This window comes from Acanthochromis polyacanthus, chromosome 19, assembly GCF_021347895.1.
Source record: "Acanthochromis polyacanthus isolate Apoly-LR-REF ecotype Palm Island chromosome 19, KAUST_Apoly_ChrSc, whole genome shotgun sequence".
NCBI lineage: Eukaryota > Metazoa > Chordata > Actinopteri > Pomacentridae > Acanthochromis > Acanthochromis polyacanthus.
In genome coordinates, this window is record NC_067131.1 from 21,435,988 (window position 1) to 21,448,960 (window position 12,973).

The 12,973-nt window shown below is 42.3% G+C and overlaps 1 protein-coding gene across 1 annotated transcript in view; it reads right to left on the reverse strand.

The window, feature by feature from the left end:
* Window positions 1-12,973, reverse strand: part of cacna1g (calcium channel, voltage-dependent, T type, alpha 1G subunit) — a 695,215-nt gene that overhangs the window by 385,884 nt on the left and 296,358 nt on the right. Inside the window, 1 exon segment of the mRNA XM_051939241.1 lies at window positions 4,546-4,643. Coding sequence (XP_051795201.1) covers window positions 4,546-4,643 — 98 coding nt within the window.

Here is a 12,973-nt window from a genome sequence, read left to right on the forward strand (position 1 = left end):
CCCATCAGTTGCAGCAGGCTTCTTCCTCACATCAAATTCCACAAATCCAAACTTCAGCTGGCATGACAAACAAATGAATTAATGATCATTTTTTAAAGAGTTCTATTCAGCCCCGTATACCTCAGATTCTGAGACTGACCCTTCTGCTTTTGATAGTTTCTTTAATTAATTGGACATACCCAAATTAGACGCCAAACTCAGTTAAAAAGCTGACTGGGCCAATTACTGTTGGTGAGCTTAGGGGGGCATAGTTCTCTATGCAATCGGCTGCATAGGGAAGTATTGCAGAGGCCGAGATCTCTTGGAGGACTCGCCCTGCCTAATTTTAAGTTTTACTATTGGGCGGCCAACGTTAAAGTAATTCAGCTATGGATCCTTCTGGAGGGGCTACCTACTTCCCTTCTTGGCTAAATATAGAGGCATAGTCCACCAAACCAGCCTCATTGAACAGTGCTTGTCCATACCCCCATCAGTTTTGTGGTCTCTTCCTACTGCAAAAATATTTTAGTTAAATCTACACTGAGAATTTGGAAGATATTTCGACCTCATTTTGGTCTACAGACCTTTTCTTATTTAGCTCCAATTTCGGGCTAATCCTGTTTTATCCTTCTATTCTTGATAGTACATTTTCTCTGTGGTGCACCTCTGGTATTAGACAGTTTAGCGATTTGTATATTGATAATACATTTGCATCATTCAGCAACTCTCATCATTTGCCAAAGCAGCATTTTTTCAGATATTTACAGATCCGTAGTTTCACCGCAATCTGAGTTCTCACTTCCTACTCTACCGGGGCTCACCTATTGACTCATTCTTAATCCCATTTCCGGCCATAAAAGGTATGATCTCACATTTGTATGATCTTATTATTCACTGCTACCAACTTCTTTATTGAAAATCAAGACACAGTGGGAGGAAGATCTTGGGGAGGAGATCTCCGAGGAGCTTTGGGATATCGCTTTGGGTTCATTCTCCCTCTATTTGTGCTAGGCATGGTCTGACCCAGTGCAAAGTCCTTGCATCAGATACACTTTACTCGAGTTAGACTCTCAAAAATTTCTAATGATGTTGACCCTACTTGTGATAGATGTCACCAGGCTCCAGCTACCCATCTTCATATGTTTTGGTTGTGCCATTGTTATCTTCTTATTAGTCGCAAATATTTGACTCCATTTCAGTTTGTAACCATGACACGACTCGAACTGACAGCACTCACAGCAATATTTGGGGTTTTGCCCCCTGCTCTGTCACTCCCTAGATATAAGGCAGACTTTGTAGCATTTGTTCACCCTGTTAGCTAGATGCCTGATTTTGTTGAAGTGGAAGTCTGCCTATTTCCTCCCTCTTCATGCTTTAGGATCAGGACTTCTTTAACTTTATTAAGATGGATAAGATAAGGTGCTACATTGAATGGTTCTCTTGACAAGTTTAACAAAAGCTGGGACCTTTCCCATCAAATATGTAGAAGTATCTGGTGTTTACTGTTGTTCCCAGCGTGACTGCTTTACCATATGTCCGGAACTGTGTGTGTATGGTGCCCCTATGGTGTGCAATGGAGTGGCGATGGGAATGCTTTTTAATTTCAAAATTATTTATTTATTTTTCAACCTCTGTGCATTTTGCATTAACTCAACATTGTGTGGTGACCGGGGGGTTGTTTTTTGTTGTTGCTTATGTTTGTGGCACCATTTTTTCTTTTTTTAATACTTGACACAATTTGGAATCTGTGATAATACCACTTTGCAATAATTAATATGAATAAAAACTCAAACAATTTAAGCAAAAAAATGTCTGCAGGAAAATAAACAAGAGTCTCAATCACAGATTTCTCTTTGTATTTCTTGAAATTGCAGTTATGTCTGTCTCCATTCATTTTGATAGAAACCGGGTTCTGTTGATGCAGGTCCTGCGACCTAGATGGGTGCCGAATGGAGACTTTTCTTTGACTTTGAATATACACTATATTGCCAAAAGTATTCACTCACCAATCCAACAATCAGAATCAGGTGTTCCAATCACTTCATGGCCACAGGTACATAAAATCAAGCACCTTGGCAATGCAGACTATTTGTGAAAGAATGGGTCGCTCTCAAGAACTCAGTGAATTCCACTGTGGAATTGTGATAGGATGCCACTTGTGCAACAAATCCAGTTGTGACATTTCTTCGCTCCTAAATATTGCACAGTCAACTGTCAACTGTATTATAAGTAAGTGGAAGCATGTGGGAAGGACTGCAACTCAGCCACCAAGTGGTAGGCCACGTAAACTGATGGAGTGGGGTCAGCGGATGCTGAGGCGCATAATGCCAAGAGGTCGTCACCTTTCCTGCAGAGTCAATCGCTACAGACCTTCAAACTTCATGTGGCCTACAGATTGGCTCAAGAACAGTGCGCAGAGAGCCTTCATGAAATGTGTTCCATGGTCAAGCAGCTGCATCCAAGCCATACATCACCAAGTGCAATGCAAAGCATCAGTGGTGTAAGCACGCCGTCACTGGACTCTAGAGGCATGTGGAGACGCCGTTCTCTGGAGTGACAATCGGCGCTCTCCATCTGGCCAATTCTGATAAACAGGTCTGAGTTTTGGCGGTTTCCAGGAGAACGATACTTGTCAGACTGCACTGTGCCAAGTGTAAAGTTTGGTGGAGGGGGTATTATAATGTCAGGTCGTTTTACAGGAGCTGGGCTTGGCCCCTTCGTTCCAGTGAAAGGAATTCTGAATGCTTCAGCATACCACGACATTTTGGACAATTCCATGCTCCCCAACTTTGTGGAACAGTTTTGGAGCTGGCCCCTTCCTCTTGCGACATGACTGTGCACCACTGAACAAAGCATGGATGACAGCTAAAGACATGGATGACAGAGTCTGGTGTGGATGAACTTGACTGGCCTGAACAGAGTCCTGACCTCAACCCATAGAACACCTTGGATGAATTAGAGTGGAGACGGAGAGCCAGGCCTCTCGTCCAACATCAGTGCTGTGACCTCACAAATGCGCTTCTGGAGGATGGTCGAAAATTCTCATAAACACACTCTAAACCTTGTGGACAGCCTTCAACAGAAGAGTTGAAAGCTGTTATAGCTGCAAAGGGTCGACTGACATCATATTGAACCCTATGGATTAGGAATGGGATGTCACTTACGTTCATATGTGAGTCAGGCAGGTGTGCAAATATTTTGTCAATATAGTGTATATACAGACACTTCAGAAAGCTCATACTGGCTCTGTCCATGCATTTATTCAAAATCTGTCAGAGATTTGAAATGCTGTGAGCAAATGGCAATTGTCCATTTTGGCAATGTGTTTCTAATGAGACAAAGCTATGTTGAAATAACAAAGATGTGAAACAATCAGAATTCTGGCATAGTTTATGTGCAAGTTTTTGTGTGGGACCTGAGATGCACCTACAGTTAGTGTCTGAAGATTTCCTGCTCTCTTGTTACTTAAACAAAGGGAGTATTTTTTTGTTCTGCACTTTCAATGTTTTATTTTTTCCTCAGTATTCCTCCACTGCTCAGTCACAAGTCAGAGTGGAGCTGCTGACCAGCTCACATTGTATATAGCTATAATGTTTAGGCTCACAGTGCAAATCAAGACGCGATCACATCTAAAATTGTGAGTTTAGGCTGCCGTGAGTTGCAAGAACTTGCTGTAACATGAATAATAATTTGTGGTAAGAAAGAAAACAAAAGCTGATGGGTAAAGGAGTCAGAAAATGACTGGGAGACACACTTAATGTGGACTTATCTTAATCAAGAACTAGAGGTGAGATTTAAATAACCAGTGTAAATATGTATAGCTTAACATCAAGGACTACAATATTTTGTGTTCATAACATGATTATCGTAACCATCCAGATGTACAATACCATTCAAAATTTTGGTGTCACCCAGGCAATTTCAGATTTTCCATTAAAACTCACACTTTTGTTCATGTAATATAACTGCAAAAGGGTTTCTTATCATCAAGTAGCCTTTCAACACGATTAGCTGACACAATATACCATTAGAATACAGGAGTGACGGTTGCTGGAATTGGGCCTGTGAAACTGTATATTTGATCAATTTTTATGTTATTTTCACTTTTCTAAGTGACCCCAAACATTTGAACAGTATTGTAAACTCCTACATATCAAACATGATAATATCAGGTTTGGGAGGCTTAAGAATGGATCTATAAATTCTTCCCTTCACATTAATAATCTGGGCTGAATATTGGTTCAGATTAAGGCCACTGTTCTCCTGTTGTACAGAGTTCAACCCTGTGAACCTCACACACAACAAGATTTATCTATGTTTGTCACTCCAAATTTGCACTGCCAACATCTATTTTCTACTAATGACTCATAACAGGATAAAGCTGTTGCCAGTCTAAAAATTGTTAAGTACACAATGTCCTTATCCAGAGCAGCCTGGCTTCAGTTTCAGACCAAAAGAGGTGCTTTTGTCTTGAGAAGAGGCCAAAACTGTTGTGGTGTAAGGGGACAGAGCATCACAAGGACAGAACCTGGTCAAAGAGATGTGCTGTAAGAGGCTGGCACTCACTCGGCACTCGGTTGATGGCCCTCAGCGGTCTCAGCACACGAACTGTCCTTACCGCTGAAAGACTGACGTTCTGCAGGTTGAGTGAGTACTCCAACATCCTGGAACACATGGAGAGGTAGAAAGGAAATGTGTAAATACAGCAATAACAAAGCAAATGCCTTCAATGCTTCCACAGCTCATACAGCAGAACCTGCTCGATCATTTGGGAATAAAAACACAGAAAATGTGAAGGCAATATTATGTAGCCAATTATGTACTGCATATATTACATGGTTTCCCACTCACAATGGGCTGCTGGTAATTAATCTTCTCATGCTCTGAACCACTTTACATTCTTTCCTGTAGATATGACTGCAATGCATGTGTTCTGGCAAACAATATGCTTCCATTCCAACACTCATTAGACTGCAGCTAAAAGACCAGAAAGTTCAAAACACACACACACACACACACACACACACACACACACACACACACACACACACACACACACACACACACACACACACACACACACACACAGTGTTTTTCTATCATTGTGGGGACATACCATTGACTCCCATTCATACCTAACCCCTAACCCTTACCTAACCCTAACCTAGACCAAAACAATGCCTAACCCTAAAGAAATGTTTTTTCACTTTTACTTTTTTCAGTAACAACAACATGGCCAAGACAACACTGTTTAAACTTGTGGGGACCGAAATGAGGTCCCCACAAGTGACATTGTTTTCGGTTTTCCTACAGTTGTGGGGACATTTGGTCCCCACAAGTATAGCCAGCACCTGAGCATACACACACACACACACACACACACACACACACACACACACACACAGCACTGTGTCTGTTTGTTCTTGTACATCGAGCACAGCATACAGGCAATGTGTGTGTGCTTGACAAACACAAGCATATATTCACATGCACCCTCGCACAATCAACCTTCAAAAGGAGCGAGTGGCATGTGTGCATCCCCTTTGAGACGTCAAGTGCGGGTGATTCACTCGTCATTGAATGGAAGATGTGGCATCACTCTGCCTCGTAACCTTGAGACAACTCACGCTCTGAACACCCTCTCAGCAGCTCTTTAGAGGCCCTTTCAGGCTGTGATGGGAGGTTAGAAGGACAGCGCTTAGAGGAGAGAGCGAGACAGTGGAATGCCTGAAAAAACCTTTTTCTTGTTTCTTGATTCGTGTTTATCGCCGTCTCGGCTCGTGTGTGTGTGTGTAAGGAGCAGATGCCGAGCACATGTGCGGCTTGAAGGAGTGTGCAGATGAAGGAATTCCCTCGTTGAACCGACTCCAAGTCTGTCTGTTCGTCTGAAAAATTCGCAACACATGTCGGACGGTGTATTTGCTGTGAAGGTGTACATACTTGCCAGTCTGAGTGCAAGAAATGCCCTTAATGGAACTATGAGGAGTTCTCCTTCAACACGTAATGGTGTCCCAGTACGGGCTTTTCTGGCTTGTTACACAAAAGCAGCACAAGATGACACACACACACACACACACACACACACACACACACACACACACACACACACACACACACACACACACACACACACACACACACAGTCATGTAATGTTCAGTCATGGCCGCTGCCGTGGAGATTGAGATCGAAAAGAATCAATGGGCATTTTCATAAGAGTAATTTAGAAAAAAAATCTTTGGGAGCACAAAAATGACAAAAACGGATACCTTACTGATAATGGGATATTATGGGTGACATCTTATATCACAGGAAACAATAACAACAACAAAAATAAAATACCAGTAAAGGTGCACTCTACCAATATTTCAAATCAAAGTCAATTTAGATCTAGCCTGTGAGAGTGGTCATGTGATGTCATCCATAGCTCTGGAAGAGCTTTGTTAAGTATGGGAAACTTACAAATAATCTTACTCTGTGCCTCGGGCAGGAATGGCCTAAGGAAAAGATATAATTGAGTTGCACTCTGGGAAGTGTAGGATCCAGGTTTAAGGTGCTCCAGAGACTTTTCAGCCTCGACTGCATTGATTTAAACAATTCTCGCTATTTTCATTCAGTCTGGTTTTTCTTGATCTTACAACTTAACAAAAGTGCAATACTTAGTCTCTGGAGTGCGCCTTTAAGTTTAGTAAAAGTTACAAGTTCTGTTCTACAGATACATACACTGATATGTTGGTTTTCTGACACTGGTACAGAAATTGGAATAGGCCCTTGTTATGATTTACGATAATAAACAATGATATATAAAGGCTAAAGGTGCATGTCCACCAGATGCAATTTTCCCGCACAGCAACGCACCGCATCTGAAAATCGCACGGATGGCAAGTGGATCACAACATTGTCACATGACAGTGCTTGAGCAACAGCAACGTGGTCACGTGACCAAACTTTCAGCTTGACGGTCTGGCAACCGAGTCAGATAAACACAGTGGCTTGGCCGCAAACTTTCCCATTTATTTCAAAACACTTCAGCGGAAAGTACTTCTAAAGGCATGTGAGGCGAGAAAAAAGCTGTGCAGCAGCCGGTGGTTTTAGGTCACCAATGGCTAGTTTAGAAGTTTGAGGACAGTTTCACGATGTGTGGAATCTCCAAACGCCACATTGAATTTGCATGAAGTAGAAGTCCAGTCTACTTTATGAAAATTAGCTACAGCCCTCCCTGGGTAAACATACCTGATCGCAGCTGGAAATGCACCCCAATCAGACCAACATGCCACATGCGGCGTATTTCCAGCTGCGATCCGGTGTGTTTACCTGAAGCAGGCCGTAGCTCATTTCCATAGAGTAGACTTGACACCGGCATGCAGAGATTTCACGCATCGTGAAACTGTCCTCAAACATCTAAACTATCCATCGGTGAAATAAAACGAGGACAGATTCAGCTGCTGCACAGCTTATTTCTCACCTCAAATGCTTTCAGAAATATTTTTCCCTTAAGTATTTTTGTAATATTAGACAAAGTTTGTGGCAAAGCCGCCATGCTGGGCCGGCTTGAAATCCAGGAGCAGACCAGCCCCTGAGTCGATGCGTTTGTCTAATCAGGGGCAGGCAAGGTGCTTAAAGAAGGTCAGCAGGTGTTGAACACAGTTTGCCATGGAGGAGAAGCTTATAACAGCTATATCTGTGCATGCATTGCAATCATTAATGTTTTCAAAATAACAGAGTATGTTTGCGGCCGAACTGCTGTGTTTATTCGACTCATCTGCCAGACTGTCAAGCTGAAAGTGCTGTCACATGATAATGCAGCCCGGTCTCACGGGGATTCGTGAAACTGTCACGTCAGTTTTTGTTTCGGTTTCGTGCGCACCAACACGATGTCGTCATGTTTTTCGTGCCGCTCACCACGAGCGAAACCCGCTGTGGTAATCACATCTGAAAGTGGTTTATACCGGCAGATTCATGACGATCTAAGCTGTCCATCGGCGTTTGCGGCCGCCACTGCGGCCGCCGCTGTGGCCGCCGGACATTCTTTAAATTCCTATGCAAATTTGGCAGAATCATGACGATTTAAGCTGTCCATCGGCGTTTGCGGCGGCCGCCAGACATCCGGCTGCAGCAGCGGCCGCGGCGGCGGCCGCAAACGCCGATGGACAGCTTAAATCGTCATGAATCCGCCGGTATAAACCACTTTCAGATGTGATCCGGCCGCAGCAGCGGCCGCGGTGGCGGCCGCAAACGCCGATGGACAGCTTAAATCGTCATGAATCCGCCGGTATAAACCACTTTCAGATGTGATTACCACAGCGGGTTTCGCTCGTGGTGAGCGGCACGAAAAACATGACGACATCGTGTTGGTGCGCACGAAACCGAAACAAAAACTGACGTGACAGTTTCACAAATCCCCGTGAGACCGTGTTGGATAATGTTGTGGCCTGCCCTACGAGCAATTTTTAGATGCGGTGTGTTGCCATGCGGGAAAATCGAATCGAGTGGACACACACCTTAATGCTTGGGGATGGAATGGTTAGCTGCTCAGCTGATAGTGAAATCAATCAACAACAATAACAAAATACTGCATTTACCATTGCTGATGCTGTACTGTTACAATCCTGGACAACATACCACATTAATCACCATGATGGAAACTGTTGCATCCAGATCTGTTAGAGCACTGAAAGAATGAAGGTAAATTAGATTATTTATTCCACCTAAGAACACGGCGGAGTTATGTGACAATCAGCGTGTGTGAATCCTTCCTCTGTTACCAACATCACTCAAAAACAGACTCAGGGATTTGAATGAAATTTTCAGGGTCGGTCAGAAATGACACAAGGACCAAGTGATTAGACTTCGGCAGTGATGCGGCTTCAAGTTTGGATCCACGGATTTGTTTAAGGATTCATAGTGGCACGGCGTCTGATAGCGGCACAGTAAACATGACAACAAGTGAACGCTACCTCAGCGGCCTGCTGACGATCACATCATCGTGATTCTACAACAAATCTACTACTGTGGACGTATCGGAAATGATACAAAGAACAACTGATTAAATTGTGGGGGTGTTTCTGAGTCCCATCAATTCCAGTTGCCAGCTAAATATTTAGGTCACGCGATTCGGTATGTACACATGCAGAACACACACCTGTCTTGGTGGAGGACTGCGCTCTCTCAGTGCTGTTCTTGTTAATTGATGTGACAAGCCGTGACCATGTGTGTATGAACATGTGTGTGCCAGGATGTGAAATTAACTTTTTAAGCCACTGACAGATATGTCCGAATATGATTAATTCAATAGTAAATTAGCAATTTGTGCCGCAAATCTACCAACCACGTCATGTTAAACCAGTATCTGGCTGCTGCTAATGTCCCACCGTGGTGTACCAGCTGGTGGAAATGAGTTGGAAGGCAAAATAATTAATTTCGGAATAAATATTGTCAATTACAGTGTTGAAACATGTTCTACAAGCTGGAAAAAAATGCAGCTTTTTAGTAATTGTCAGTGTCTCCCGCAATTTCATCACAACAAATAAGCTTAAAACATCGCAACTTTTATCGCAATTTTTTAGAAAAGCTGCCGTGAATTCAGGCACTTTCAGCCGCAACAATCACGAAAAACGCCCGCGAAATCCTGGAAGGACTGACAGATGATTTAGGCTCAGTAATACAATCAAAGAGGCAACTGATTACATCCAAATATTCTGTGGAATGACACTGAGTCTGGCAACTTCAACAAAAATAAGAACAAGAACTCCTGCAACAGGTGGTCTGGCCCATACAAAGATGTAACCTCTGGGCCTGAAACATGAAACCAATGTGGAAGTGCCAGAAAAACTGCTGTTCAACAAGTGTCTTCTTCTTGTGGCTCCAACAGTGAGTCCATCCCCATAGACCTCCATGTTAAAATGACCAATTTTACAGAAGAAATAAATACGTTTACAGACTGGTACAAAGAAAGTCTTTGGTCTAGGTTTTTTTTAATATAATTCACCCATTTCATTTGTATTAAGACTTAAAATTATGCATAATAAAGACTGAGGCCACTTTGAGTGACAGGTGGGTCACTGGTGTCAGCTTCATTTCTGTTCCCACTCTTTGATCATGTTTGGATTAGCTGGGAGTTGGCAAGATGATAACAGGCCGGAGCCATCACACTGAGTTTTAAAACCAGTATTCACAAAAGCTAAGGGTGACACATGCTCAGGGTTCATCCATCTTTAAGTGCAGTCAATGGGCCATACAGAGACAGAAGACACTGAGACAGCCAAAATCCAAAGCAATTTCCCCAATAGTCAGAGGACACGCCAAGTGAACAAATACATTTTAAAGTCCAAGGGTTGTTAACCAAACGTTGATTAGATTTTTTCCTCTCCAACCTTTGTATGACATTAATTGATAAATACAAAAATATTCATACTATCATCTTTTACAGCATTTTCATACTACTTTCAGGGTCTAAAATGTTTGCACAGTGCCATACATCAGTCATTACCAATTAGTTAGGTCAAAATAACAAAATCAGAAAATGGCTTATATGAACAGAATGTCAGACTGAATAATGAAGCGAAAGCAAAATAGCAATTGAATCTGATTAGAAGGGTATAGGGCAGTTAGAGAATATACAATAAATTCACCGTGATTATAGTATTGAGTAGTATAGTCCCTGTGGGAAATTTATAGTAACATTATCAGGATACCAATGGGAAAACTTATGTTTGAGTGCCACAGACAAGCTATAAATCCCCGGAGTGATATACTACAAATATTAGGGTAATTTTTTCGTCAGACAGAGTTACATAAACAAACTTAAAAGTGGATGATGAATGATGTCTGTTGAAAAATAGTCTATGCAAAAACAGTTACTGCCCCTGATGAGAGCCAGATGAAGTTCAGTGCGCTCAGTGAAAACTGACCCATCTTTTCTCATCTGGGAATGAAGAAACAGCTGAAGAGAAATGGCGTGCATCAAACAAATGATGGAAACGGCAGGAAGTCGTGCACTGTTTTCATCAGAGTCCGTGCCAGTGTTAATGATGCTGATATTGGGGAAGGGCAGCTAGAGGAGGATGCAGAAATGAGAAGCAGGAGAGAACGGGGGAGGCCCAACCTTGGAGGTAGCTTGCGTGAGGAGAGTTCCCAAACTAAAGCAGGCCTATGCAAAAGGGGAGGGAGGACGATAAACAGTTTTACATCTTGTCATACACACTCTGATATGATAATTGTGCACATCTTGATAAAGAGAGATCCTCACAAGGACAAATTCACAGAAGAATGAGAATCATGTAAGTATTATATTTAAAAGCACACAACGACAGGCCATACACACAACACACACACACATCGCTCTGGGCATGTGGACAGCTTGTGTCTTAGTTTGTCCTCTCTTATCGCAGACTGTATGTGTTTGTGCCAGGCACATGATGGATGGTATACATACAGCTTTCCAGTTACACCTCTTTCAAAACAAAGACAAGCTGGAAAACACACACACACATACAGAGACACAGACACACACTCGACATAATGCCACCCAGGAAGTCCTATGATAGGCAAAGTACACAAGTCAGCTCAGGAGCGTAAGAATGTTTAACCCATCCTGTCCTCACCTAACCTTTATATGTTTGCCTTTCTGCCTGGATTTGTCAATCTGTTATCTGTCCGTCTCAGTCAGTGCATCCATCTGTCTTCCTGCAGCTACTGCACTGTTAAAATGTTAAGTGGTCACCAGTCCCATATCTGACAGATGAATAAGACGATGACTGATGGACGGACCAAATGGCTAAATCAGGAGGAAATCGGCGGTGAGACAAATATAAAAAGAACCTCAGCACTGTATTTTATTTCATCATGTTCCTGGCTGAGTCTTCATCTGAGTGTTTTTATGCAAATTATGATGGATAGACTGAGAGGGAAGTGACAAATTTTGATGGAGTCTCCTTAGTTTTCATGCTCGATCTGAGGCTGGGGTGTTTGCTTTATCAGTGAAGAATTTCAGTGATAAATAATGTTGGAAACGCATTTGTTGAATTACTAATTAGGCTGGCTGAGGCATTCTCGCTGCACAGTGCATTGAAGAATAGCTTTGGATACTCTGAAATATTTTCATGTAAAGTTATTCCGTATGAAAAATGGACAGTATGTAAAGCAGACACTGATGTATTCATTGGTAATTCCATGTACATAGCTGATAATGGCTGCTTTTATTATTTTTCAATTGAGCAGAGAAAAATAGAAGGTCTAAATGTGAATTTGAAGTACACTGAAAGCTCCAGGATGTGTTCAGGTTGTCATGGCAGGGAGGTAAAGGGTAATTTAACCCTTTAAGGTTTGGTCAATTTCCGCCCAAAATTTCTACTGAGATTTACAGAAAGTAAATTGAATGCTGTTCTTGAACTGTTTGGAGTACATGCATGGTTGGGGTCTCATTTGAAAGCTGACAACCTGAATTTTCACCCAGTGCAGTCAGAATTACTCTAGGTGCTACTGGCACAGAGTATTTCATGTTGGCACACACTGAATTAGGATGAATTTTTTTTCTCGCCTACATTTTTTCCCTAATAAAACACCTGAAAATCAGTGTGGCAGCACTGTAAGAGCTTGAAAACACAATATTGCAAAAGCCTGGGGTCTTACATAGTTCAGGTCAAAATTTCAGAGCAATACTACAAGAAATGAGTGTTTCACACATGTATTTGTACTGATATGCTCCGCCCTGTCAATGTTGGATACACTCTTTATACACTGTGCACACTCTCTACAGAATGGTATAAATTCATTTTCACTTCATTTTCCACTTCATTTTCATTCCAAAAACTCATAAAGAACTCAAAAAATCACTTCAGATAGGCTTCAGTGTCGATCACACACACAGATTGAGAGGAATACAGAGAAACAGCAGGTGGAGCCCGGAGCTCACGAATGAAATATCATATAAAGCCGCTGGCAGAGGCGGGATTTATATTCAAGCCATTCAGCAAGCTCATTGGCTACCAGGCCTGT